Source organism: Alternaria conjuncta (assembly GCF_024043145.1).
Source record: "Alternaria conjuncta strain BMP 0040 chromosome Unknown scaffold_4, whole genome shotgun sequence".
NCBI classification, from domain to species: Eukaryota; Fungi; Ascomycota; class Dothideomycetes; order Pleosporales; family Pleosporaceae; genus Alternaria; species Alternaria conjuncta.
Window position 1 is genome coordinate 954,955 of NW_026250093.1, and position 26,166 is coordinate 981,120.

The 26,166-nt window shown below is 52.2% G+C and overlaps 9 protein-coding genes across 9 annotated transcripts; 5 read left to right on the plus strand and 4 right to left on the minus strand.

Annotated features, from left to right (window-relative positions):
* Positions 1-515: 515 nt before the first annotated feature.
* J4E85_003149 (uncharacterized protein) lies at positions 516-2,391 on the minus strand (the record flags this gene model as incomplete). Its single annotated transcript, XM_051467420.1, has 3 exons — positions 516-1,443; positions 1,494-2,301; positions 2,355-2,391. 3 exons carry the CDS (start codon positions 2,389-2,391, stop codon positions 516-518), a joined length of 1,773 nt encoding a protein of 590 aa, XP_051328579.1.
* A 283-nt stretch (positions 2,392-2,674) lies between these two features.
* On the plus strand, positions 2,675-3,454 carry J4E85_003150 (uncharacterized protein; the record flags this gene model as incomplete). Its single annotated transcript, XM_051467421.1, has 5 exons — positions 2,675-2,764; positions 2,825-2,901; positions 2,948-3,086; positions 3,113-3,260; positions 3,342-3,454. The coding sequence occupies 5 exons, from the start codon at positions 2,675-2,677 to the stop codon at positions 3,452-3,454; spliced, it is 567 nt and encodes a 188-aa protein (XP_051328580.1).
* A 798-nt stretch (positions 3,455-4,252) lies between these two features.
* J4E85_003151 (uncharacterized protein) lies at positions 4,253-5,103 on the plus strand (the record flags this gene model as incomplete). Its single annotated transcript, XM_051467422.1, has 3 exons — positions 4,253-4,357; positions 4,408-4,663; positions 4,715-5,103. The coding sequence occupies 3 exons, from the start codon at positions 4,253-4,255 to the stop codon at positions 5,101-5,103; spliced, it is 750 nt and encodes a 249-aa protein (XP_051328581.1).
* Positions 5,104-9,519: 4,416 nt separating this feature from the next.
* Positions 9,520-9,958, plus strand: J4E85_003152 (uncharacterized protein; the record flags this gene model as incomplete). The annotated part of the gene is made up of 4 exons (XM_051467423.1): positions 9,520-9,522; positions 9,587-9,607; positions 9,664-9,759; positions 9,842-9,958. 4 exons carry the CDS (start codon positions 9,520-9,522, stop codon positions 9,956-9,958), a joined length of 237 nt encoding a protein of 78 aa, XP_051328582.1.
* Positions 9,959-11,408: 1,450 nt separating this feature from the next.
* Positions 11,409-12,604, minus strand: J4E85_003153 (uncharacterized protein; the record flags this gene model as incomplete). Its single annotated transcript, XM_051467424.1, has 4 exons — positions 11,409-12,217; positions 12,271-12,384; positions 12,438-12,529; positions 12,585-12,604. The coding sequence occupies 4 exons, from the start codon at positions 12,602-12,604 to the stop codon at positions 11,409-11,411; spliced, it is 1,035 nt and encodes a 344-aa protein (XP_051328583.1).
* A 2,602-nt stretch (positions 12,605-15,206) lies between these two features.
* Positions 15,207-16,241, minus strand: J4E85_003154 (uncharacterized protein; the record flags this gene model as incomplete). Its single annotated transcript, XM_051467425.1, has 1 exon — positions 15,207-16,241. The coding sequence occupies one exon, from the start codon at positions 16,239-16,241 to the stop codon at positions 15,207-15,209; it is 1,035 nt and encodes a 344-aa protein (XP_051328584.1).
* A 2,539-nt stretch (positions 16,242-18,780) lies between these two features.
* Positions 18,781-19,299, plus strand: J4E85_003155 (uncharacterized protein; the record flags this gene model as incomplete). Its single annotated transcript, XM_051467426.1, has 3 exons — positions 18,781-18,824; positions 18,947-19,162; positions 19,245-19,299. 3 exons carry the CDS (start codon positions 18,781-18,783, stop codon positions 19,297-19,299), a joined length of 315 nt encoding a protein of 104 aa, XP_051328585.1.
* A 1,489-nt stretch (positions 19,300-20,788) lies between these two features.
* Positions 20,789-23,473, plus strand: YTA12 (Mitochondrial inner membrane m-AAA protease component; the record flags this gene model as incomplete). Its single annotated transcript, XM_051467427.1, has 2 exons — positions 20,789-22,622; positions 22,671-23,473. 2 exons carry the CDS (start codon positions 20,789-20,791, stop codon positions 23,471-23,473), a joined length of 2,637 nt encoding a protein of 878 aa, XP_051328586.1.
* A 791-nt stretch (positions 23,474-24,264) lies between these two features.
* J4E85_003157 (uncharacterized protein) lies at positions 24,265-25,604 on the minus strand (the record flags this gene model as incomplete). The annotated part of the gene is made up of 2 exons (XM_051467428.1): positions 24,265-25,454; positions 25,502-25,604. The coding sequence occupies 2 exons, from the start codon at positions 25,602-25,604 to the stop codon at positions 24,265-24,267; spliced, it is 1,293 nt and encodes a 430-aa protein (XP_051328587.1).
* Between the last annotated feature and the right edge of the window lie 562 nt (positions 25,605-26,166).

Genomic DNA, 26,166 nt, shown 5'->3' on the forward strand with positions numbered 1-26,166 from the left:
TGAAATGATAGATGTGAATAGAGATGGAAAAATAGAAACGATGAAGGGTAGATGAACAGATATTATTGACAGAGTATCAGCAACGTAGAGGTAATGGAGATCTTGGCGTAGGAAGCACTGTCATCTTATACGAGACCCATCTCCCGTGCCTACTAGAGGTAGGATCCACTCTACGGAGACTTTCCACGTGTAGACAGGTAGCTCGTGTAAGCGCGAATATATTTTGTGCTCCTTCTGCATGAGGTTTAAATGTGGAGTAGAGACCAGGGGGGAAGTGCCCACTTGAGAAGTACCACGTCAAATCAGGTGGATGGCATGTGAAAAACACGCATAACGTGCGGTGGATGGTTGAATGCTGCATTGGTATGGATACGCTAAAACCACGTTTTGTCTACGTAACGCCGGCTCATCGATGAAGAATGGTGCAGGTGGTCGAATGCAGAAAGTCGTAAACTGCCGCGGCCATTAAACATGTACAACGAAGCTGACAGCTGTCAGAGCTGATATCAGCGCGTTTAGGCCTTCGCCTTCTTGGCCTTCTTCGGCTTGGCAGAGGTCTTCTTCTCCTCGACCTCCTCGACGATGGGCTCGACGACGACCTTCTCCTTCTTGGTTCGCTTGCTCCTGGGCGTTACTTCTGGGACGGCCTCCTCGGTGACGGTAGTAGTCTCGATTGTGACATCGGACTTGCGCTTCCTGGTCTTCTTCTCTGGGGCAGGCGCGGCAACCTCCTCCACAACGACCTCAGCTGCCTCAACAGGCTTGGCCTTGGCACCCTTCTTGCCCTTCTTTGCTGGCGCAGATGAGACAGCCTCGACTACCTCTGTGACCTCTGTGACCTCACTGACCTCAGCAGGTTGTGGTGCTGCTTGAGCCTTGGCACCCTTCTTGCCCTTCTTGGCCTTGGGAAGCTCGGTAACGGTGGTCTCCTCAGTAGCCGTCTCGGTAAGAAGCTGCTGGGGCTTCGCGGCCTCGAGTGTAGTAATGCTGGTGTGCTTTGGTACGCTGTCGACAGTCTTGAGCGCTGGTGCTTCGAACTCGTAATCAAAGACCTCCTTGAGCTGCTTAGCCTTGCTTGTCCTTCTCTTGTTCTCGTTCTCCACGCGCTTCTCCCATTGCGCACGCTCAACACCGCGCTCCATCTCGAGACCGGCCTTCTTGTTGCGAGGGTCGACCTTGAACCGCTCATTGGCACCCTTGAAGAGGTCGGGGTGTACCTGCTCAGCAGGAATAAGGTGGACCTTGAGGATGTGGCCGAACAGTAGGTAGTTGTTCATTGTTCGTGCGACGATGTCAGCGACTTCTTCGGATTGGAACTCGACGAAAGCGAAGTGCTTGGAAGCACCAGTCTTCTTGTTGCGCGACAGGCGTAACCGGTTGACCTTGCCGAATTGCGAGAAGTACTGCTTCATCTGGGGCTCGAAGAAACCGCGGGGCACACGACTAGACGCATTGTTAGCAATTTGTAGTATAGAATGGACTGGTCTACGTACCCAACGTAGAGGACACCAGGCTGGTTGGACTTGGGTGCCGCCTCCGCCTGCTTGATCGCTTTCCGCTGCTTTGCGCTGAGCTTGGGAACCTTTGCTTCTTCGTCAAAGTTGACGTCCTCATCGGCGTCGTCTGAGTCGGAGTCGCTGAAGCCAGCGAGGAGGGCTGCCGTCTGGTCGTCTTCGGCAGCATCGTCTGCGTCGTCCTCTACCGCTGTAACCTCGGTGACCTCAACCTCGGGTTCAGCCACCTTCTGCTTCTTTCCTCCCTTTGCCTTCGCTGGCTTTGCGACTGCAGTAGTCTCCTCTACTACGGCGACAGCGTCCTCAACTGGCTCGGCCTCAGCAGCTTTGCCCTTCTTGGACTTCTTGGCCTTTTCCTTAGGGGCCTCTGCTACGACGGTCTCCTCTGCGACTACAGTCTTGCCCTTCTTGCCACCCTTCTTGGGCTTTTCTTGCACTTCAGTGACCTCTACAACGGAAGCGACAGGCTCAGCGACCTCTGTGTTGACCTTGGCGGCGGCCTTGCCCTTCTTTGCTTGCTTCTTAGGCTTCTCCTGTACTTCAGCAACCTCGACTACCTCCGCGACGGGCTCGGCCATCTCGGTATCGACGTCGGCAGCGGCCTTGCTCTTCTTGCCCTTCTTCGGCTTGACAGGCTCGGCAACGGCGACGGGCGCAGCTTCCTCTTCAATGTCCATGAAGTCGGCGGCTTGCTTGCGCGCAGATTTCCGCGTTGGCTTGGCTTCGACGGGCGTGACATCGTCCGACTTTCTCGGCTTCTTCGCTTTGGGCGCCGCCTCTGATGCGCCTGAGACAAGTTAGCGACCGTGATCGGGAATTATTAACGTCGCAATTGCTCACCTTTGCGCTTCTTTCCTGTGGTGTCTTGAACAGCCATTGTGATTTCGTGTAATGGCGTGGGGTCTGTGTGGTCGCGGATGTTGTTACGCGCAAAAGTTCGGAGGAGAGCTCAGACGCGGGAACTTTTTTCGTGGCAGTCGCGCTAATGGACACTTGCCAAGATAGTCCCCAGCCCTCACGATTAACCTACCACTCCAGATACTCACCTCACACCAAGCGAAATACTTGAAACCGAAAAGAAAAAGTGAACGCCCTCACAGCATTTTACCAGGCTAGCAACTCAACTTGCTCTGTACACCGTCGAAGATCCAAAGTTCAACATGGCACCCGTTGTAGACATGAGCGACAAGAACGCGTGGGATGATTCTCTGCTGATCGATTCCTGGGATGAGGCGGTGAATGAGTACAAGGTACGTTTCTACACGCGTCGTTTTCGTAGTTTCCGCGAGGATATCGACTAAACAGAACAGAAATACCACAGTATCCACCAATCAGGCAAGAAACTTGAAGACGTCCTGACGGAGGAAGAGCTAAAGGAAGCACGGGGGTAAGCAGCTCTCCAAGCCTTTACATCACGATACTAACGTTTCTAGGGAATACGGGGACCTGATGGATGAAGCGGAGGCCGTATCGGCAACAGCAGAGACCAGCGGTGTCGCGGATCATGGAGATGTAGACACGCCGCTGTCAGAAACCAATGGCGTTGCTCAAAGCGGTCCGTCGCCGCCGCAGGTACGTGTACATATGAAACAGCCCAGTACCGAACCCTGTCTTACGAGAACCAGGAACCAGATCTCTCCGGGAAGCAAGAACCGCAGATCCAATCGCCAAGTGCTGAGGCTCCTCCGGTGCCACATGCTGCCGGCACTCTTGCAGATGCCATGCCGCAGGCCATCCTTGGAACCGGTAAGTCGTGATTTTGACAGCCGTTACTTCCGGATGGTGTGGGAGTTTGACAGTCGATGACATGCTGCTAACTTTGAACAGTGCAAGACGAGAATATGAAGAACATTATGATGTCCTGGTACTATGCCGGTTATTACACTGGTCTGCATGCTGGCCAACAGCAGGCTCGCAAAGAGCCCCCAGCGACTCAGTAGCGGATCCAGAGAATGACGCATTTTGGAGGCAGTGCGCATCACACTGTGGCTGCCGAGCGAGTTTAGAAGACGAAGCAGACATATTGAGGCTTAGAAGTCGTTGTTTTGAACCAATGGGGTGAGGAATGCCATGGTCTAGTCCCTGCACGCGACTGACGACCTACACAGTTCGTGCCTCAACTCCTCGGGAACACAGGCTGCGAGATGAAAGCTCTGCATGTTCCATGCGGCTCACGAGTTCCCAGCCCCATAGTCCAGGCATCCTGATTAGTTCTGTCCCTGCGCCTATAGCCTTGGTGGTTCTTAGATTACCGCATTGGGCTTTTCTGGCGAGAAGCGAGACGGATCTGCGACACCACCGCGACAGTCTCGAACCCACCTCCAACGGTTCGAGTCCCAAACACCCCCCGCCGTTGCGCCCAAGCAAGTGCGCATCACCAAAATCTCGCCATTCTTGCAGCCGATCAACGTTTCCCCCATGCCATGCCGAGCGCAAGGGGCTGGTGTTTCGCCATGTGCGCAACGGCCTGCACGCCTTCCAAATCCAACAATTTCATGCGTGGATTTAAGGAATAGACAATCCCCAGGCATAAACTTTCTCCTCATCTCATCGCTCTTGCCTCATAATACCAGTGCTTCACTGTCTCTTTCTCTTACTTCATCTGCTTCTTACTGTCCGAGCCGGCCCTCGTAGTGCCCTTTCAATCCTTCAATCCTTCTATCGTATATTCTAGTGCTTGCAGCGCAGGCTTACGTTCACTTTTACGACACTTTTACACGATACGCAATCTAGTCATAATGAAGTACTTCACAGCACTACCCCTAGCGGCCGTACTTGCCTCCGCCGAGATGCAGGTTATGAGCCTTGCCCCCGAGGTCGCAGCTGGCGCGATGACGCACACTGTAAGTACACTCATACTACTTAGTATTGAACTCAATCTAACATACAATAGGTCGTCGTTGGTGGAGTCAAGCCCGTCGAGACCGGTATGGCACCCGTACTAGGATACAACCCCGAGTCCATCAAGGCCGCCGTCGGCGACATGGTCGTCTTCGAATTCATGCAGAAGAACCACACTGCCACTCAATCAACTTTCGCCGAGCCCTGCAAAAAGATGGAGGGAGGCATGGACTCCGGCTTCATGCCCAACCCCGAGGGCAAGGCTGGTGTCACATGGAACATGACCGTCGAGACAACAGAGCCGCTCTGTAAGTTTTCTGCATTTGGCGATAACATGAACGACAGCTAACATCATCAAGGGTTCTACTGCAAGCAACAAAACGGTATCCACTGCGGAAAGGGCATGGTCTTCAGCATCAACGCCGCCGAGACTGGCGACAAGACCATGGCCGACTTCAAGGGCCTAGCCATCAAGACCAACGGCACAGGTCTCGTTGCCGGAGACCTCCAGTCTGTCGACCCCGGCGCCGCTGCCGCCCCTACCACCGTTACCGTCGAGGCTGGAGGTGCCGCCGCAACTGGCACTGGTACTGGCACCGGTGCTCTCGCCTCCGCCACCGTCGTCGCTGGACAAGGAACCGACGGTGCTGGCCAGACCTGCTCCTGCCAATGCCTCTGCGGCATGGCCTCTTTCCCCGAGACCGCCGCCATCAACAACTTCGGCGGTTTCCCCGGTATGATCGCATAGATGCCTTCACGAATATAAACTTGGAGAAACGGTGTAATGAGTAGGAGGGGGATGGATCGACTAGGTGTATGCGCTCGGTCGGTCTTGGGGAGAGGTGGTGGTCGAGAACAACATTCTTACGACGGGTTCGGGCAAGAAAGCTTCTGGTTTAGCATTTGTTCCCCCCGGATCCTTATACCATTTTTATCATTTGCTGGGGCGTTTCGCATTATACCGTAATCCACATGCTGCGATGGTAGCCGCGCGGTGGTGCTGTTTGAGTTGAAGACTTGATTGTAACGTTGTAAAAAACATTAGTATTAGAGCTAGATCCAAGAGATCGCACTTTCACAATCTTTGCCATGTTCAAAAGTGCTGTCAGTGCTTGGTGTTTTGGTTTGAATCGTGATGAAGACTTGAGTGTGTTGCATGGGAAAAGGGCGCAATGGGCTCCTCACGGCGTTCGAAATCAAAAATCGGTGTATTCGGTATATCCAAGAATCAATCCAAGCACATTCCTTCGCCTTCTAATCCAAACCCAGGAAACTCCGCTTCATGATGATAGGCTTCTAAACAGCTTGATTGTGACGGCAATGGTGGCGTCAAGATGTTGTCGTTTGTCGCGTTGCGCATCTTGTCTGACCGCTCATTTCTTAGCGCCCTCAGCGGCCCTCTTTGCCTCAGCTACACAAGCAGTCAGCGTCACCGTCTCGAGAGTATCGCATGCCTTTTCTGAGGTCTGCGTGATCAAGATAAGAGAAATACGACGTACCAGCAGCTTGTTTAGCGCGCATGATCTCTGCTACGTTCTCTTTGGTGCGCGCGAATTCGGTACCGGATTGCTGCAGCCTGTGGTTAGCCAACACCCCTCGAGGCCTTTATCGCCAGTCTCTCTTGGATACACATACAGTGTTCTTGCCTTTCTATTTATTAAGTTAGCGCGATATTTCTTTGAGAGAACAACGACTGGTATGACCGTTGTTCGTGGTGCCAGAAACGGGGGTCAAACATACCTTTCCAGCCTGCTCCTTGAGGTTCTTCTCCCTAGCCTTGTCGCGCTGATTGCCACGCGCCATTTCGTTGTCTTTGCAATAGAGAACCGACAAGAAAATTGTCCAAAGCAGTCTTTTTGGCTATCTGTGCCGGCGTGAAGGTTTTGAGTATTAGGGTATGTATCGAGGGCGCGCTGAGGAATTAGAGGTTTGGGTAGTCAGCGCGGCGGAAGTTCTGATAAAAATAGCGCGTTGTTTGTTTCCGCTGGCCAATTAGGGCAAGGGCCAGAACGTGGAAAGTGGAAGCCGCGATTCGGGGCTTCTTCGCCACGTGCGTGGGCATTCACGATCTTCCTTCCTTATCGAGATCGTTATTCACTTCTATTACACTTTCCGTTGTCGCACTGAATACATTTGTGTGATGGATGTGATCTTCTTTGCTCCGCGCATGGCGTGCTGCTGCTGCCGGCAATAGAGGGACGATTTAGGTGTCACGACACCACAATGCCTCCTCACCACGCACTCGCATCTCATAAATCAGCAACACTGCACGGATAAGAAGCGCCATACATGAGAATTTCCACACTCTCGATTGCCCAGAGAATCACTGCAGCAGTAGCCACTGCAACATGCTGAGCACCCCGCACAAGGCTGAAGGCTGACATTGCATGCCGTGGTGCACCTCGTCATGCGCGCTGATATTATGCAGGCAAGATGCGCCACCAACTGTATAAGAAGGCTGGACATCCTCTTCATGCAGCCTTCCAGCCGATATCTCCTACTGTCGGGCACCACATGCAGTACACCCTATATGGTTTCGGTCATCACACACGTTTACGACCTCTGCTTGCGATACCCGCCTGCCACTTATTGCGTTCGGACACGGCAGTTCGATAGCCGTTGCGGCAATAGTAGAAATGGCCCAATACGTCTACCAGCCACTGGACGAAATCAACGATGAGATCCGTCTCATCACTTTGCTACCCGCGGCGGATCGAGATAGCGAAGTGATCTGCGACCTCAACATCGTTCGGCTTACAAAAGAAAATGTGCCACAGTATGAAGCGCTCTCATACACCTGGGGTTCGGCCGAATCACCACGCAGGCTTCGAGTCTCGTCTAATAGCGATCACATCATCGATATCACCGAAAACCTAGCGGAAGCTTTGCCGTATCTTCGCAATCCTGTTCTACCCAGAATACTATGGATAGACGCTATTGCGATCAATCAGAAGGACTTGAGCGAGAGAGGTCAGCAGGTCCAGCGGATGGCTGACATCTTCAGCTTAGCAGCAAGAGTCGTTGTTTGGCTAGGGCTGGACGATGCCGACAGCAAGACAGTCATGGAGACCTGCGAGTTTCTTAATACGAAGGTCGATATCGATCATGAAACGGCGGGTCTGAGAAATTTGTCTGATAGACCATGCGACGCTCATTGGGGCGACATAGGAGAACAACTTCCCTACGATATAGCAACCTGGCAGGCAACTGTAGGTTTTTTGCGGCGACCGTGGTTCCACCGGCTCTGGATCTGGCAGGAGATCCATTTAGCTAAACCAAACGCAATACTACTGAGCGGCACGGACACGATACATTGGGCAAAACTCCAAACTCTGCTTTGTTGTATCATCTTCAAGAGAAGTGAAATTCCATCTGACATTCGGGGAGGGGAAGATGCCGTAACACTCTTAAAACATGGCTATCAGCTTGCAGGTGTCATGAGACCAGGGCTCTTGAGTTTGCTCTCATTCATGCGACATTCTCGATGCATTGATCCGCGAGATCGTGTATACGGTATTCTGGGACTATCATCCAAAACGGACATGCGAGTAGATCTGCGACCCGATTACGAGAGATCATTGATAGATGTATACAAGGATCTGATAGTGTGCTTTACAAAGAAGTCGAATCGCCTTAATTGGTTGCGCTTGTGCCGATATAACGAAACGATGGGAAACTGGCCTTCATGGACACCCGATCTCAGGAAGTTGGAGGAAACCAGCGACATGCATTCGCACGCATCCGGAAATTCCGTGTGCGAAGCAGCATTTTTGCAAAACCGGGTGTTGAAAGCGACTGGATTGAGGCTGGGTAGAATTACCAGCGTGGAGAGTTTTGATGGGTCGTACGAAGATTGCGGTTCCAATATCCGACAGTGGACAAAAGGTCTAGATATGGCGTCTGATTATGTTGATGGAAACTCTATGGCCAAAGCGTTATGTCTGTGTATCTGTCGAGGTGTCATATCGGACCTTTTCGTGCCACCTTTACGAACGTTTCCAAGTTTGGAGTCAATTCTAGCATTCCTTCGGAATCTCATAAGGCTCGAGGACAGCGAAGTTCCCCTGGATCAAAGCGAGCGTATTATCTCACAGCATTTGTTTGATCAGTGCAACGGACGCGCGTTCTTCAGAACATCCTCCAATCATTTCGGCATAGGCCCTTCAGGCGCGTCCAAGGGCGACCACATCTGCACACTGCTCGGATGTGACGACCCTATGGTCATTCGTGCAGATACAAATGGGGGTTTTAAAATCATCGGAGATAGCTACGTATCTGGACTCGGTAACAGCGAAGCATTTTTGGGTCTCTTGCCCCGTGAGTTTAGAGAGGTGTTACATTATGACGCGGTATCAGGGCGGAATTATTGGGTCTTTCTACACTCACAGACCGGGAGCTTTCAGGTTGAAGACCCAAGGTTGGGCACTGAGCTACCATCAGGGTGGCGTCGAGAAACCGATCCACAAGGGAAGTGGTGGGAAAAGTTCAGCCATGAGAGTGCACCAGATACATGGACCTGGTTCGATCCGAGATTGACGAAATCGGAGCTCCTAAAGCGTGGACTTTCACTAGAGGTTATTAAGTTCTCGTAGTCACCAAAATTACCATGGCAAGTTCCAACCTTAGAAGACTTTTATTTCACTTCCAGTAATGAAGTACAGATATGCGACCTTGCCGTAAGATGTTCAAGCGGACGACATATACATATCGTGATTAGTGTCACGTGCACACCAAGATTTGCGGGCGGAAATCCTCTTGCTCGAGGACTTGCTGTACATTTGCGAGCTGAGGTTTCGAAAGTTTAAAAGCGATGTGAATGATGTGAAGAAAGTAGTACTACGACTGCGCCTATTCTAGCCTGTTCTAACCTTAATATCTAAGTATGCAGGGTATTCTTCTTCTACAAAGTAGAAATATAGTTTGTTTAATAGTACCTTAGGTGTGTGTCCTTGCGGACTATAGAGCTCTTCTAGCTACATCGTAGTTGCGCAGGCAGCATGAAGGTAGTATGGCTCGTCATGTGAGGGAAGGCGGCGATAAGCGGGGCTTATCTGTCAGACTACGCGCTAAGCGAGACCCTGATCAAAGTGATCGCGCTCTCCCGCGCTATTTGCAGAACATTTCCCCTCGCTTTTACACCAACATATCCACTCGATCCACCACCATGGTAAGTCCTGGCTGTACGAAGTGCACATGAGAGAAATGCTGACTTCGTACCTCTACCTCTGCAGCCTATTTCCAAGAAAGACAGAGTACGTTGAATAATCAGGTTATCTACATAGTATGCGATTTACTGACACCACGCAAGATCCAGCGCGAGCACAAGAAAGCCGACAAGGCTGGCACCCGCGCGCCAGTCAAGGCAAACGGTCTTCCCGTCAAGGCACCGAAGCCGACGTCCATCGTAGGCACTCTCGCGCTTCTCACCTGATGCTCTTGCATGGCACAGCATCATAGCGCATAGCTGACCACCCGACCCAATACAGTGCCAGAACTGCCGCCGCGAAATCGTCAACACCAACAAGGCGCAGCTTGAGGCCCACGCCGCGAGCCACGACGCCACAACATGGCCCAAGGAGAAGTGCTGGCCCAACGACTTTTGAAGCACGAGGCTAGGCTTCGAAAAATCGGCTTGATATGAATTTGTGGAGGCACACGGACGCGGATACCTTCGCTATGAAGAGTGAACAAAGGAAAGGCGAACGGCCTGTTTCGCTCTACGATGAGGGACGTCCTATCGATACATGATCAACACACAGTCCCAAGGAAGGACTTATCACACCGTGGTCACGTACGCTCGCTGTGGTAGCCGTACGTGAACGTAGCGTGCGAGCATTGAGTGGTTACATGGAAGACTCAGTATTTGAATGGCACCTGTCACATACCCCAAAAAAGAAATACCTTTACTTTACGCTAATTGTTCGCACATACGACAACTTGCAACGACTGGTCTAGCCAGCGATCAGGATTATTTGCCTCTCTAAATCTAACATCTAGCCCTCAGAGTCTATTCACAGGAGTGCTCAAGACATTTAGCTAACACCACAGCGCTAACCCAGGACCCTCCCGCTGTTTCGCGATAGCAGCGGTGATCGTTCCGCTCGATCCACTCCTTCCTCCTCGCCGATCACGCGCTTAACGTCTCCATGGCTACTCTTCGTCCTCCAAACAACATACGCATACCCAAGCGGCGGATAGAAGAAGACACTGCACGGCGTTAGCTCTCGATTACATTCGTCGCACAGGTTGCACACTCACAGCAACAATAGACTGGCGAGCGCATCACGCTGGACCCGTCTCCTAACAACTTCCGGTTCTGTATAGTAACCTCGATGTGGGCCAAATGCAGAGTCCAGTATAAGCCAAAGCCAGAGACCTGTTGCAAAGACCGATTTCACGATCTCAAATACGAACGCCTGGAATGGCGTCGCGATTGCCTTGCGCTGGACGTATACGATGAACACGATGCCGGCGGACATGAGCGCCGTTATGGAAGATGCGCTGTAAACATTAGCCCATCTGCGCACGAGAAGCATGCTGAGATATAATCCGGGGCAAGAGGCCATGCTCACAAGAAGTAGTAATAGTTCTCTTCATAGGCAAATACCATCTGGTCCCATGCGAAGAACCCCAAGATGACCATCGTGGGTATCGAAACGATGGCTTGAAAGATGCCAAAGCCACGAAGGGCCTGTTGCCCAAGAGGACGGCTTTCGATACTCGCCATGCTGGTGGAATTGTTCAAATGTGTGGGCTGGTGGCTCGGTGGATACAACAGGCGGAGGAAAAGCCTGGGTTTGCTAGTATCCTACTTAAAATTGGACGGAATGCTGTTGTACCTTGTACTCTTGGAAACCTGATAACGCAACCAGGTGTCAAGGCTGTTGCCTGGCGTGTGAAACATCAGGCCGGCCGAAGATTGTGGCGCAGCATCAGCACCCTATCAATGCGGCCAAGATATGCGCAGGTTCGCCTAACTATGCTGTTTGATTGCATGCATATTGATGCTTTGCCAGATAAGAATTAATTAACAGTAATAAGCCACTAAGCCTCTCACTTCTTCTCCAGCCTCTCCTTCTCATCCTTCAATATCTCCTCAACCGTATCCTCAATACTCGGTCCCTTGGGCTGCCAGCCTACCAACTTCTTCGCCCTCTCCGCCTTACCCCTACTATTGAACCCCCAGCTCACAGCCTCGAAACCTGCCTGCTCAATCGCCTTGTCCTTACCAAGCTGTTGCTCTTTCAACTCCTTCTTGCTAACAAGACCCAACTCCGTCGCTTTCTTACCCATGAGACGCGCGAGATCAGCCCAAAGGTGCTCACCGTTCTCAACGAGGTAGTAACCCTGTTCGTTCCAGAGCTTAGCGTCGGTGTTGTTGTTCACCGCAGCTTCGGTGAGCAAAACGAAGAGCTGTGCGAGGTCGGAGACGTGGACGTTGTTCCAGCGTGCTTTTCCTTGGCCGATGATGGGGACGTATTCGCCGGTCAAGATGAGGTGCGCAAGTTCATACGCCTGTCGACTCCGGGTGTTCGATGGGCCTCGTCCGCGTCCGTAGATGGTAGGTGGGCAGAGGATAGCTGTCTTGACTGATTCGGATCCGGCTGAAAGGACGAGGTCGTCGACGTTCTTGTGGAAGGCGTCTTTGGGTAGGCCGGTTAGGTCTTGTACGGCGGTCCAGTCGTTGTATTCGCGTTCTGACCATTCACCTAGCTTGTTGTCGTCACGCATGGTTTCCCAGCATAGGATGCCGGTGCCGCCGGTGTGCAGCCAGAAGCCGGGCTTTTCTTTGGAGTGGCCGGATGCTAGGCCCTTTGCGATCGCCTTTGCGGCGCCTTCGTGGTCGGATGCATCTGCGGTGTCTGCGATTGTCAGTATCGGGTTCATTGCCAGACACGGCTGCGAGTAAACTTACGGATAACTACGTCTGCCTTTGCTGCCTCTTCTTCCAGGGTCTTGGAGTCGTCCAAACCACCGATGACGATCCGCACCTTTGGGAAAGCTTCGGTGACAGTCTTTGCTTTTTCCTCTTCACCATTGTCAGCATAATGCACCCTTCATCATGAGGAGGGTGATAAGTACCTGTTCGCACAAGAGCCGCAATCTCATAATCAGAGTGTTTGTCGTACAGCGCAAAGAGGGTGTCGCCTCCAATGTACCCAGTCGCGCCGGTGCTGCATGGAAAGGAACGTCAGCAGAGTCGATTAGCTTTGCAATGTATACACATACAGGAAGATCTTCGGTGCCATGATTGAAGTGGTTGAGTTTCTGAATAAGCGATCAAGTTCTTTGATGTCTCTCCTGACGCGTGGTGCCGATACACTTCATATCGTAGATGTAGCGCGACAGCTGCGGGTGACGTCATCACGCTAGAAACATCGGGACCACTGGAAGAACGTTTAATCGCACGGCAAGCCTCGGATCTAGCCCTCCTGGTGGTGCACCTCAAACGTCACTTTCGCTCCTGTTGTTCTTATTAATGATTTCAAATATCGATGTGTTTTGGAAGAAGCCGATTAGCAGGCTGGTGGCGCGCCGCATAGCCGCACTTCTTACAACTTGCATCGTCACAGCGCGTTCTCTTCTCCGTACGTTATTCTTCACGTTCATGGATATAATGCGGTACAATGACATACAATGAGGAGAGAACGCCAGCTCTGTGGATACGCTTGCGCTAGTACAGGTACATGCAATTGTGCCCCACGATCTCGGTAAGATCCGGCCATGTCGTTTCTGATCAGTCGTCTTTGACACTTACCACGCGCCACTGCTCATGAGATGGCATGGGCTGTCACATCTAACACATAAGAGTCTCGATAGTGTTCATGTCTTGGTATGCGACCCTAGAACAAGAATCCACGCAGGTCATAGGGCTCTGGTATGCCCAGATGAGACTGCAACCTGACAGTGTGTAGTACATCGATAGAACATATGCTGACGAGGGTGGTTCTCGTTCTAGCAGATGGAATTGATGCATGTGCTGATTCGTAAAATTTTGACATCTTTCTTGTAGCGCTCAAACCGCCTGTTAAACTCAGATCGCAGCCTTCTCCGTGTACCTAGTATCTTCACGATCCTTCGCGTTCCAGCATCTCCATTCCTATAGCACGACTCTTGTCAATCAAACCCTGCAGTATCCGGACAGATGTGTTGGTATATTGGAAGATTTGAAAGTCGAAGAGGTCGTCAACCATATCATCCAGCTCCTTTGCAGTCATATTAATCTGGGCCTGCAACTTCCGTATTGTAATCCAGTGCGCGACACGCGCGTGAACAACAGGGACAGGTATTTGATGAGCCCTCGCCTTCGTCATCTTATAATGTTCGTTTAAGAAATGCGGTATTCGTTGCCCATGCAGTCGGCCCAACATTTTTTTCATCTCGTAATGCATGAGACGTAGAATAGAAGCTGGCCATAATTGAGAATGCTTGTCAAGGAAAGCAAAATGGTCGTAGAAATGGTGAATAGGCTTGACCCGAGCCGCACCAGCTCGGTTGTATTGTGTCGAAGCGGAGTTGTGCCTTGGCTGAGATGTTTGAGTCTCCCGAGGATTGAGAATCAACTGAAGCCAATGGCTACCATGAAACCGTGATGGCAAGGCAGAGATACGTTTCCACAGGCCAAGTCCAGAGTCTGAAATGGATGGCTCGACAGTCGACCGTACATGTTGCGTTGACCTACGCACATTTCGCAAAGCTTCTCGTTGGCTTTCCCTCTTACAATGAAATTGTACCTTGATCTGGAAGTAGTCCATGTCAAATAGTGATGCTGCCGATACTACGCGAGTATTCTCCAGTTCTTTGAGCATCTTGTTCATGAACATCGCAGTATGAAAAATGTTCTTGGCCGTCGTGCGCAAGTCTAGAGCTCGTTTCACAAATTTCCGGTCTGCGAGGAGGTGTGCAGTCGTCAATGCGTCACCCGTAGCTATCCGTAGTGGTAATGTGCTAAGGATAGCTTGCCGTGTACTGCCATGATACTCTACCAGGTATCTGTGTAGCTTAGGGCATTTCTGTTCGATGTCTCTACTACTATGCAGATGTTTATCCTTTACCATCTTGTGATACTGGCCTCGGCATAAAGAACGAGTTGTCTCCCCGGATGTCGTTCCCGAAATCCAAGGCTTTTCGGGCAAATCTTTCCAATTATAGTTCCAAAGGGATTAGTGTCGCGGTAAAAGCTTGCAAGCAGTGAGTATGGAGAGTTGCGTGTCAAAGCTTTGAGGTCTTCTCCTAGCTCTTCCAGTCGTTCTTCGAAATACAGCTGGAATGATGCATTGTCAAAGTGTTCTTGTTTCTGGCTATCCAGACTTGACGGCGGCGGTCTATCGTCGAAAGTACGCAACCTTTGGTGCCGTTGGGCATTTTTCTTCCCAAATCCGCTGCGAGCGGGAACGGAGGACGGATGCGTCGTTGGAGTAGGCACGCGCGCACCAGAACTGAGCTGCTTTGTGGTTGGCTTTGGCAGCCTCATTATGGAGGTGAGCTGGTGGGCGCTGTTGCTGTTAGAGACGAGTGGTGTGAAAGAAGTTCTGCCGAAGACCGGCTGGGGATTCGTGCACGGCAACGGCGCTAACACCAAATTAGGCAAACGCTAGACGCCATTGACGGGAGTAACGAGTTACGACACAAGATGTTGAATCATGGAGTTTAAGGACTTGATGTCGGGACTAATGTAATACCAGGATACGGTAAGCCACTACAGTTTAATGATTAAGGACTATCGACATAACTATAGAATACTAACATCGTCTACTACTACTACTACTACTACTGCGTCTATTCCATACTAACATCGTCCCTTTTACCTCCAACACCAAGGCACAACTGCAATCGCGACATCCTCCTCGCCTAAGCCACCTCCTCAACCTCAGTAAACCGACCAGCAGCCTTAGCAAAATCGCCTTCCTTCCCACCCTTCAACACCATATCCAAGAAAGCAGCAACATACGTAGTTGTAAGGCCCGTCATCCTACGCCCCTCAATAGAACCCAGAAGCTCTCCGACCTGCGCTGGCAACTTACCATCCAGACCCAACGCAGAGATGACCAGAGGAAGATCTGAGAAGCTGTAGTGCGCTGAGTGCTTTACTTCGAACTCCTTCTTCCAGCCAGTCAGGTTTGGCCAGATGGTCTTCCAGGACGGATCCGTTTCTTGTGTTTTGTTCTCGTGGCCCATTAGCATGAAGGGGGAGTTAAAGCCGGTCGTCAACACTGGACCGAACATGGAGCCGTCGAGGTTGACACCGCCTTTGAGGGAAGTCATTGACATCATCGCGCTGGCTGCTGCTGCGCCTCCTAGGGAGTGTCCGACCACAGCCATCTTGGGTGCGTTCTTGCCGCCCACATATCCCGGAAGTAGGTGTTTGGTGGCTGAGTCGTTCCTCATTTGCTTGGAGACGAACTCGATGTCTGCGACTCGTGTGTTGAGTGCAAGCTCGATCTCGGCATCGCTCTCGATATCGGCACCCTTCACTATGGTGCCATCCGGGAACTCAACCATGTCTGCATCGTAGGGATGGTCAATGGAGAGCACTATGTAACCAGTAGCCGCGATGTTCTGGAGCATGGCGTTGTACAGGTGTCGAGATGTGGCCAGGGCACCAGAGAAAAGGACGACCGGCAAGTCTTTCGAGCAACCGCCTCGTTTCGCTGGAGTCATGCAGGTCCCAAGGCCTAGTGATTGGAAGCTGCCGTTGGGAAGACCGTATGCACCGAACTTGGTGTCCATGAAAGATGCCGTCGCGGGAGGCATGTAGGATTCGATCTTCTTGCGACGACATTGGGTGGTGGGGTAGAAGCCGGATACCATGATAGATCGAGGGCGGCCATCGTTGGCGTATGGGTCCGAGCGAGTATGGTCGGTTAGTGAGGCGGAAGCGATCATTACATCTTGATGTTGAGAGGCGACGATTGGAAGTGTAGTTTTGGCAAATGTGAGGCCAGACGAAGATGCCAAAAGTACCAGCAGAAATGAGGTACGAAGTCCCATGTTGTCGATTGTTGATAACGGTGAAGATGATATGTAAGATCTTTGGAAGTCGGAGACGAAAGCAGAGGAAGGTGCTTGTGATGGATATGTTTGAGAGCATGAGTGGTATCTATAGTTTTGGCTGAAGGTAAGCATCTACGTGCATGAGATGCTCGAACCTCTTCCGAGCGCTCTATCGTGACCAAAAGCGGACATGACAGTGGATACGACTATACTCTGGTTCCTTTGCTAGTGGAGCAGAGCCGCATTTTCGACCGACATGGGTAGTGGAGATCTTCCCCGGCGGCTTGTCGGTGCCATTGGTATCTAGTCCCAAGAAAGTCTAGACGCGTTATTTCGTTTCCTAAAACGGTCAAGTTAGCTGGCACCGCCTCTAGTAGGCCTGTTGCTCGTATGCTTTGTCCTTCAGCGACGCGATACCACTTCCCAAAGCATCTTTTTACGACATCCTGCAAATTTCCGATGCTGTGATAGACGACGCCTCATCACTTGCCTTGCATTAGCAATCTGCCTTTGTCGCTACACAACTCACCTTCGCACGAGCGCCACGCATGTCACCCAGCATTGGGCCGTATGATGGTCGTAAGGCTAGACGGAAAAGGTGTGAAGCCTGTGTTAAGCGCAAAATCAAAGCAAGTGATTCAGCCCTACCAAGTCTGCCAGCACTAATTGGTTATAGTGTAATGGCGGCGTTCCTTGCGATTACTGCAAAGGGAGAAGACAAGCGTGTGTGGTGCCCACGAGGTCGGCAGTTTCGAGTTTTGTCTTCGTTAACCCAGGAGCCGAGAAGCAGCTTCAGCCACGATCGCCAATTAGCCCAGGGAGAACTGAGCAAAACATGGCTTACTTTTTCAGCTCCTTCCTACCGATGAATGTTCTTTCCAGTGGTGGTCTACTACTGCAAAAGGAGTTGCAAAGCATGATGCATTCTTCGGCCGCTTTGAGGGATGCTCTCTGTGCAGTAGCAGCCTTGCACCGATGCCAACGGGTCCAATTGGAAGTCTTGGGAACCAAAGATCCTGAAGGACGCCAGGGCGCGATGCAGCTTTACGTAGGATCCGTGAGAAGTGTACAAGCCCGCATTACCCACAACAAGTTTGCGGACGATCCATCAACACTGTGGACGACCTTTCTGCTCGGCCTTTTCGAGGTAAGCACCAACTCTATACAGGAGGCGGCAACGGCTAACATGGCTTAGCTAATGTGCGATGCAAGCGGGACCAACTGGCTCTCACACTTCCTGCACGGGACTTGCGCAATCTTGCGGCTCCAACCACCTTCATGCCTTGCTCTTCCAGACCAAAAAAATACGCAGAAGCGTAACTTCTTCCTTTCAGCCCGTATATTCGAGATATCGAGGGCCTTGATCTACTCAGAACCAACTTTTCTCAGTCAGCCTGTGTGGACTACCGCACTAACAGAGCTCTGGAGTGGCGAAGGTGCAGCACTTTGGCACCCGAAGGAGGCGCTCTTCGACATGTTGCCCAGCTTTTCTGAGTTGGGTATACGTGCTATCCAATTCTGTGAATTTGAGGCAGAACATCTGCCGGAGCGAGTGCAAGCTGAGCGTGCACAGTACCTTGCTGCTGAAGGCTTGCTACTTCAGCAATCCCTGCATGAATGGTGGGAGGTCAGCAACTACTGGCAGTATGCATCAAGTGCATCAGACCCAGAACTTCTCGTTGCCCATATATACTACCACGCCGTTAGCATCTATCTTTCGGGCACTTACGACTACCATGTATATTGGACCAAGCCAATGGCACCATGTGCGCCGATCCTAGCTCGCTCCCAGATCGAGTGGCACATGCGTCAAATCCTGTGCCTGAGTCGCGAGTTGCTGGCTAACGGGGTTGCGGGTGTGCTACTGTTTTTTCCTTTGAGAGTCGCAGGAGCGCGTGTCCGGGATGCTCATGACATGCACGAGGTCTTGGATTTGTTTCGTAGCGTGCTGCAACGCGGGTATGCCGTCGCTGACGCAATGATAGCCGATCTTTCGCAACTGTGGTCGGATACAGCTACAGCTTAGTCTCAAGGTCCAGATGCGCACTTCAAGCCAGGGTTTCCGTTGTCTTTTGTGATGTCTCTCCGGTTTGAGTTTACGATATTGCCTCGACAGTCCAGGCCGATTGACGCGTAGGAACATTCGCAGCCGGCGTGATTAGGGGCTTAGATAAGTGTCCATACATCACGAGGTAGTTGCCGTCATGTGTAAGCTCGTCCAGCCCGGTGATAGGAAGGTGAATGTTCGAGAGGATTGTGTCGGGGTTGAGGGGCCAATCAGGTTGATGTTATTCGCTCTTGCCGCGCCTTGCCGCATTTGGTGCTAGCAGAAAAGGCTTGGCATCCCAGCACCGCTCGCAGCTTTCTGACAGCAACGCCAACGCCGCCGCCCACGCATTGCACCTCCACACGCAACTCTCACACCGTCAAAATGGCTATGGGACCGTCTGAAACCCTCGCAAAGACCAAGACCACGTACGTCCGCGCTCCACCCGCACGCAGCCCCGGCCACCTTCCCCGAAAGAATCCGTTCTTCGACCCGCCTCGCATCGCACACCCATCGGAGTAGGAAGGAGATCATGCTGACAGTGGCATAGTTGGCACATCGGCTCATGGGGTAACCCCTACGAGGGTGGTGGCCGCCCCGGCAAAGGCGTCGTCACCTACGCCTTGAGCCCCAACCGACAGCGCCCCATGGCTACCTTCATCGGCAAGGGCTTCTGGAACGTCATGCGCCGCTCAAGGAACCAAGTCCTCTACTTCATCCCCCCTCTGGCTATCGCATACGGCACCATGCAGTGGGCTATCGAGAGGTGAGTCAATGGATGTTACCAGGAACAGCAGGATCACATATGGGCAAAGATGCGTTGAATGGCACGCTGACAATGACATCAGGAACGAGTTCCTCAACTCCAAGACTGGCCGTGCCCTGTTCGCCGACGAGGAGTAAGTGGCTGTATAATAAGAGATGAATGAAGGTGTATAGCACCAGGAGTTGGAGGAAGGAAGCGGAACACTACAATTCTCTTTGCATCGGGCCAACGAATAGACTGTACAACCAACATGCACCTTCTTTCCATTCACATCGCATTCCTAGTCTACTAGATGAACGTCTGTCGCCCCATACACGGCCCTTCGTTGATCACTTCATACTGTGGAACCACACCATCGTCAAAAGGTGCAGTTATGGCGACCGTGTCTTGGTCACTCGGATACGTTGTTATGTGTCCCTCGCCCGTTACATCCGCAGCGACCACCAGACCGCCCTTACCCCCAGGCAACCACAGCTCCTGAGATGGGTCCTGGGGTAAAGTGATACGCGCGAGTCCAGATAGGAAGTGGACGATTCTTGAAAGCGTCAGCGCAGCTCAGCGTGCAGCCAATCTACTCACTGTGTTGTAGGCGCATTATGCAATCCGCCGTCAAATCGCGGTGGCTGGATGACATAGCCTAGACTCGTCACATTGCCTAATGCTATGGCACGGCTTCCCGCGGTCCCTGCTGTTGTAGATACTGTGAAAGGGTATTTCAGGCGCCAGCATTGAATGGTGGTGGTGTTCTCAGGTGTGGTGACTAAAGCAGGTGCAGTCAGGTAGGTAGCGTCTGAAGCATTGGGTGCCTGGGCGGATATGAGAGGGGAGAACGTGAGCGCAGCGAAGGCTATGATAGAGTGACGCATTGCTATGGTAGGATTGATTGGGAAGTGGAAGTCTTTGGCAGTTCGAAGACCTTAAGTATCTATTATACCGGCCCGGATGAATAAACATGGGGCTGACTGCGTGTGAATAAAGTTGGTGCTGCTGTGCGCTATAGCTGCGGGCTGACTGCCCTGGGCCCATGGTCGTCGCCCAAGACCAGGATGGACAATGGAATTAGTCCGTCGGTGCATCAAGCATCCCGAGGTCGCGCATCTGCATGATCGACATGCTCGGGTACGAACTTCACACGAGGACATGAAGTTGCATTATCAGTCTATCATCAGTTGAATTCCTACTTGCGCGTCTCTTGGACGTGGAGATGAATGCGCGTGGCGGTTGGACCGAAGCAGGGAACCTACTCTAAAAGGAGGCAATTGGTGTCTACACGTACCGCACATTCTTGCAGAGCATTGAGGCGGAATATAAGAGGCTCAAAAGCAAAAGAAACAATCGAGTCAAGGCGTGGTTCTAGACTCTGGCACATGTTCACGCGTAATGCGGGCAGGCAGCCCCGCTTAGTAAGGCAGTCGGCGTGTCGGTGGCATGGGTAGAACTTCGATGATTCTGTCATATCCTAGCTTTCGCCATCGAAGCGCACCCGCCACAAGACATTCTTCTACTGCCAGCCCGAGGCAGTGAACAGGCGCGGTAATACAGTCACTCTTCTTTACTTGTCACACACCCCCTTCCATTGTTATATTATACCCCACCCCGCAGTCCCGGCACCTCTGTTCCGCCGCCATGTCTACACTCCTCCGCCGCCCAGGCAACCTAGCGCGCCTATCCCGACCCTGCCTCAACGCTGCCACGAGGGCACCACGCACATTACGCACACGAGCACCGATACCACAATGTATATATACCCAGCAACGGGTGCGGAGGTTTGCGACCGGGCCCCCGGAGGAGCCCAAGGAGAAGAAGAATGACGAGCCAGCGAAGAAGGACGGCACGCCTCACAAGCCTGAGTTCAGATTGTCTGGAAAGAAGGAGGGAGAGCCTCAAATGTCCAAACTTACGCCAGAGGAGGAGAAGATGCTGGATCAACTAGTCTCGTTCGTGTCGATGGGCGTCCCCAAGTCACAGAAGCAGAACATCAAGGAGGCAATGGACGAGATTAAGCGCACTGGAATACCACCAGAGCTGCGACAGGAGATGGACAAGCTGGAGAGAGGCGAGAAGCTGGACCTGGCCACCGCGGCTAAGATCTCGCGATTAACAACCAACATGGCACGCAAGGCGGCGGATCAACATCAGCAGAAGTTCAAGGACGGCTCGGAGGAACCACAGCAGAAGTCAGGCGCACATGACCCAGGCCCAGGCAAGGGCTCCAAGGGAGGCGCCGGCGGAGCTGGTGGACCAGTGGGGCCCATGTTCGGCGGCGGTATGGACACCAACACGATCCTCATCAGCGCCTTCCTCGCATACCTCACATACAAGACCATCTTCCCGAGCGAGAACTCCAAGGAAATAACATGGCAGGAGTTCCGAACGACCTTCCTGGACAAGGGTCTGGTCGAGAAGATCGTCATCCTGAACGGCAACAGAGCAAAGGTCTACCTGCACCGCGAGGCCGTATCGTCCATGTACCCCGACTCGCCTTCCGTCAACCAGAACTTCTACTACTACTTCACAATCGGTTCCGTCGAGGCCTTTGAGCGCAAGATGGACGACGCGCAGTATGAGCTAGGCATCCCAAGCTCCGAACGCATACCCGTGGCATACTCGAGCGAGATCTCCTGGTTCGGCACCTTCTTGTCCTTCGGTCCCACCATCCTCGTCCTTGGTGCGCTCTTCTACTTCACAAGACGTGCGGGAGGCGGCGCTGGCGGAGGCGGTGGTGTGTTCGGCATGGGTAAGAGTCGCGCTAAGAAGTTCAACCACGAGACGGATGTCAAGGTCAAGTTCTCAGATGTCGCCGGTATGGACGAGGCCAAGCTAGAGATCATGGAGTTCGTCTCTTTCCTCAAAGACCCAAGTCGATTCCAGAAGCTCGGCGCCAAGATCCCTCGTGGTGCTATTCTATCTGGATCCCCCGGTACTGGTAAGACGCTTCTTGCCAAGGCTACCGCAGGAGAGTCAGGCGTGCCTTTCTTCAGTGTCAGTGGTTCTGAGTTCGTGGAGATGTTCGTCGGTGTTGGTGCATCGCGTGTTCGAGACTTGTTCGCCAATGCGCGCAAGAGCACACCTTGCATTATCTTCATTGATGAAATTGACGCTATCGGTCGTGCCCGATCGAAGCAAAACTTTGGCGGTGGCAACGACGAGCGCGAGGCTACTCTCAACCAGATCCTGACAGAGATGGACGGATTCAACACCACGGAGCAAGTCGTTGTATTGGCCGGTACTAACCGACCTGACGTCCTGGACAAAGCGCTTATGAGACCTGGTCGTTTCGACAGGCATATCAGCATTGACAAGCCTACCATGGACGGACGAGGACAGATTTTCGGCGTCCATTTGGCGAAGATTGTCACCAACGAGGACATGGAGTTCTTGAAGGGCAGGCTGGCAGCTTTGACACCGGGCTTCTCCGGAGCCGACATTGCCAACTGTGTCAACGAAGCTGCTCTGATCGGTACGTATCTATGACCCTCTTGACTGCACATGCACTAACAACCCGCAGCCGCCCGTGCTAACGCCGAGACTGTTGCTATGGTACACTTCGAGCAAGCCATCGAGCGTGTCATCGGAGGTCTCGAGAAGAAGTCCCTCGTCCTGAAGCCCGAGGAGAAGAAGACCGTCGCCTACCACGAGGCCGGCCACGCTATCTGCGGTTGGTACTTCAAGTGGGCCGACCCTCTCCTGAAGGTCTCCATCATTCCCCGTGGCCAAGGCGCTCTTGGATACGCCCAGTACCTCCCCAACGGCGACACATACCTCATGAACGTTAACCAGCTAATGGACCGCATGGCCATGACACTAGGAGGACGTGTATCCGAAGAGCTCCACTTCGACACCGTCACCTCCGGCGCATCCGACGACTTCCGCAAGGTGACTGCCATGGCCACCGCCATGGTCAGCAAATGGGGCATGAGCAAGAAGATCGGATACATTTACTTCGAAGACGGCGAGGGTCAACAACTCACCAAGCCCTTCTCCGAAGACACCGCCAAGAACATCGACATGGAGGTCAAGCGGATCGTCGACGAAGCCTACAAGCAATGCAAGGACCTCCTCACCGAGAAGAAGCACGAAGTCGGCCTCGTAGCAGAGGAGCTCCTCAAGAAGGAAATGCTCGGCCGCGAAGACATGATCAGGCTACTCGGACCCCGTCCCTTCGAGGACAGCCAAGATTTCCACAAGTACTTCTCTGGTGAGTACGGCAAGGCGCCTGGATACATCGAGCCGCAAGGCAACGATGGGGTCAAGGGCCCATTGGTTCCTCCCAGCCCAGCGACGTTCAAGGACCTGGATGCCAGGAGGTGATGGTGGCTGAAGATGTAGTTTTATCGATCTTTTCCTTCTTCTTAGGTGCATTGTGGCATGGTTCATGACATGGAGGAGTGCTTGGCGATGATTCAAAGGTTTTTATTCCACTCTAGACGTAAGCATGCGTATGGTGTCGTGGCTTTTGTAGCATAGACAAGTGCGCATTGGCTTTGTAACAGTATTGTTCGCTCGGTCTGCAAGAGTAGGCCGGCGACAGAAATATTCATTGTAAAGTTCAAAAACTTTATCTGCTTGAACTTATTGTGACGCGCGTGTAAACTCTCATCGTCGATTTGCGTCCTGGACTTCAGACATGCCATCACTTCATGCAAGGAAAAGACTGAATAGGCCTGCAGCGCATAGCCAATAATAGGCAAGCCACGAGTGGATGATAAGATGTAGCGTTGTTTCAGGCCTCACGATGATCAGTTTTTCACCTGAATAGGATGCTTTAACTGGATCTTGGGTCACAACAGAGGAATTAGTAGCTCAGTGTTCGTTAGAGGGAGATTGTATATTGCATTGATGAAGGCTATGTAGAGTGAGGAAGAAGCCGACTGCGCCTAGACAAAGAAGAGAAGACAGTGAGTGCTTTTATGAAGTCCATCTGCTTCGTGGTTCTGGTGACCGAGGATTGAACGCCATGAGCTGAGTAAAGCAAAAAGCACACAGGAAAGAAGAAGCTTTTGTGGAAGGCATCCATCAACTCGTATGCTTCCGACAACCCGTCTTAGGAGTCTGACGCCGAGTGTACTGGACACGAGTCATGGAGACATCGTCGCACAATACTAGCGATCGCGACGCCATTCCTTTCTTGCGTCATATGTCGCGGCGCTTAGCAATGCCTTGAACCTTTGCTCGGTCTCCCGATCAAGTATGATAGCTCCTAAACGAATCCAACATAGCGCTGGGGATGGATCGGTGCCATATTCCAGTAGAAGCTTGACCATATCATCGTCGGCCTTTTCCACGGCACGGATCAGCGGAAATTCGTATTCGCCCTTTCGATTTCGCAAGCCGTTGCGGCCCAGACCAGAGTCCAAGTATCTTCTAGCAAGTGGGATGTTGGACTCCTTAACAGCTAGGGCCAAAAGAGAGCCGGAGAAATCTCTCGCGTCATGATGAAATTTCGACACGTCCAGAAGACCTCGATCAATCAAAGCCCCAGCGAGAAGGTCCTGGGATTCGGCCCTAAAATGTGTTTGATAGACGCGTCGTACTAGGTCGGCTTTCATTGTCAGGGTGATACCGTGGTCGAGGATATGATGAAGAAATTCGGCCGCACAAGATTCCACAGCTCGATAGATCCATTGTAGGATTCTTCCTGGTTGTGGTTTAGGAAGATGCTGATACCACCAGTTTGTCAGCACGATGGCCACTTCCCAGCCTTTTGTTCCAGTAGTAACGATGGCCATGCACTTGGCCAGTATCCCCTTCGCCTTGGCTTTCTTTGTTTTCGCAAGACCGCTCTCTGCTTGCTCCAGGAACTGAGATACCAACTCGACAGATTGAATCACCGCAGCGACGGTAATGGGCGGGTAGAAGGCGCGCGTCGTGCTCCACACAGAGACACCATGAGAGAGGTAATAATCGACAAGTTGGTTGTCTCTTATCGCTGTCGCAATGACTAAGCAACATGTGTCGAGTGAGTCGCTGGCGACGTTCTTGCATGTCAAGACGGTGGGTGCTGTCGCAAGGGTGTAGGCGGTAGGGCTGCAGTACTTGATGGTGTCGCAGACTTGTTGCGTGTAGGAGGCACGGACGACATCCGATGTTTGATTGGTGACGGTCATGAACTGGTCAATCACTTTGCGAATAAGAGTAGGCAGTAGTGTTGGTGCTCCATTTGCGGCTTCCATTCGGTACCCAAGATATAGACCGAGGTGTTGCAAGAACAGTTTCTTTGCTGGTGGATGCACGTATTTGTTCATAGGCTGCCTGCCAAAGCACTCTGCGGAGATGAGGGCAGCAAATGTTTCTAAAAGAGGTAAGCTCGTGCTGGAAGTGCGCAACGATAACACTTACTGCAGACCTTGCGGCGCTCCCAAGCCTTGCAGATCCCGACAGTATGGACATAGCTGGCGATGATCTTTTGGAAGATTTCTGGAGGCAGGTCCAACAACTCCATGATAGGCGAGTCCGCCAATAACTATCGCGGAGGTTGATGGAAAATGAGTAGATCAAGAAACCTGTAGGAGGAAGGAGGCATTATATACCAGGCATGAAGCCATCCAGAAGCCAACTTCGACAAGGGCGCTAATGGGTGAGAGAGTCCAAGGTGAGAGTGAGTGAGTCGAGATCAGATGAGGGAACATGAGAATGTAGGTGATGAAATTAAAGTGATGTTTGCTGGATATCATGCCGCGCATGGCGAGAGACATCAGGCTGTGCAGTGCGTCCAAAGCCATATGGAAGCGCGTTTCGCAGCACCGGAGGAGCAATCACGAAGATGGGAGCGTATGCAGCATCTGGAATAGATGAAGGCATAATGATCGTTCGTCGATGAAGTCGCGCCTGTTGGTGCGGAGAAGAGGATGCAGGGAGAGCGATAACGCACCTACTTAGCTAGGGAAGGAAGGCACCGTCAGGGCACATGATCTGTCAGACACGACCTCAGGAAGCTCAAAATCATAGACATGTGGTTGAAGCAGGAACCCTGTTCTCGCAAAAGAGTCTTTCTAGAAGTAAAT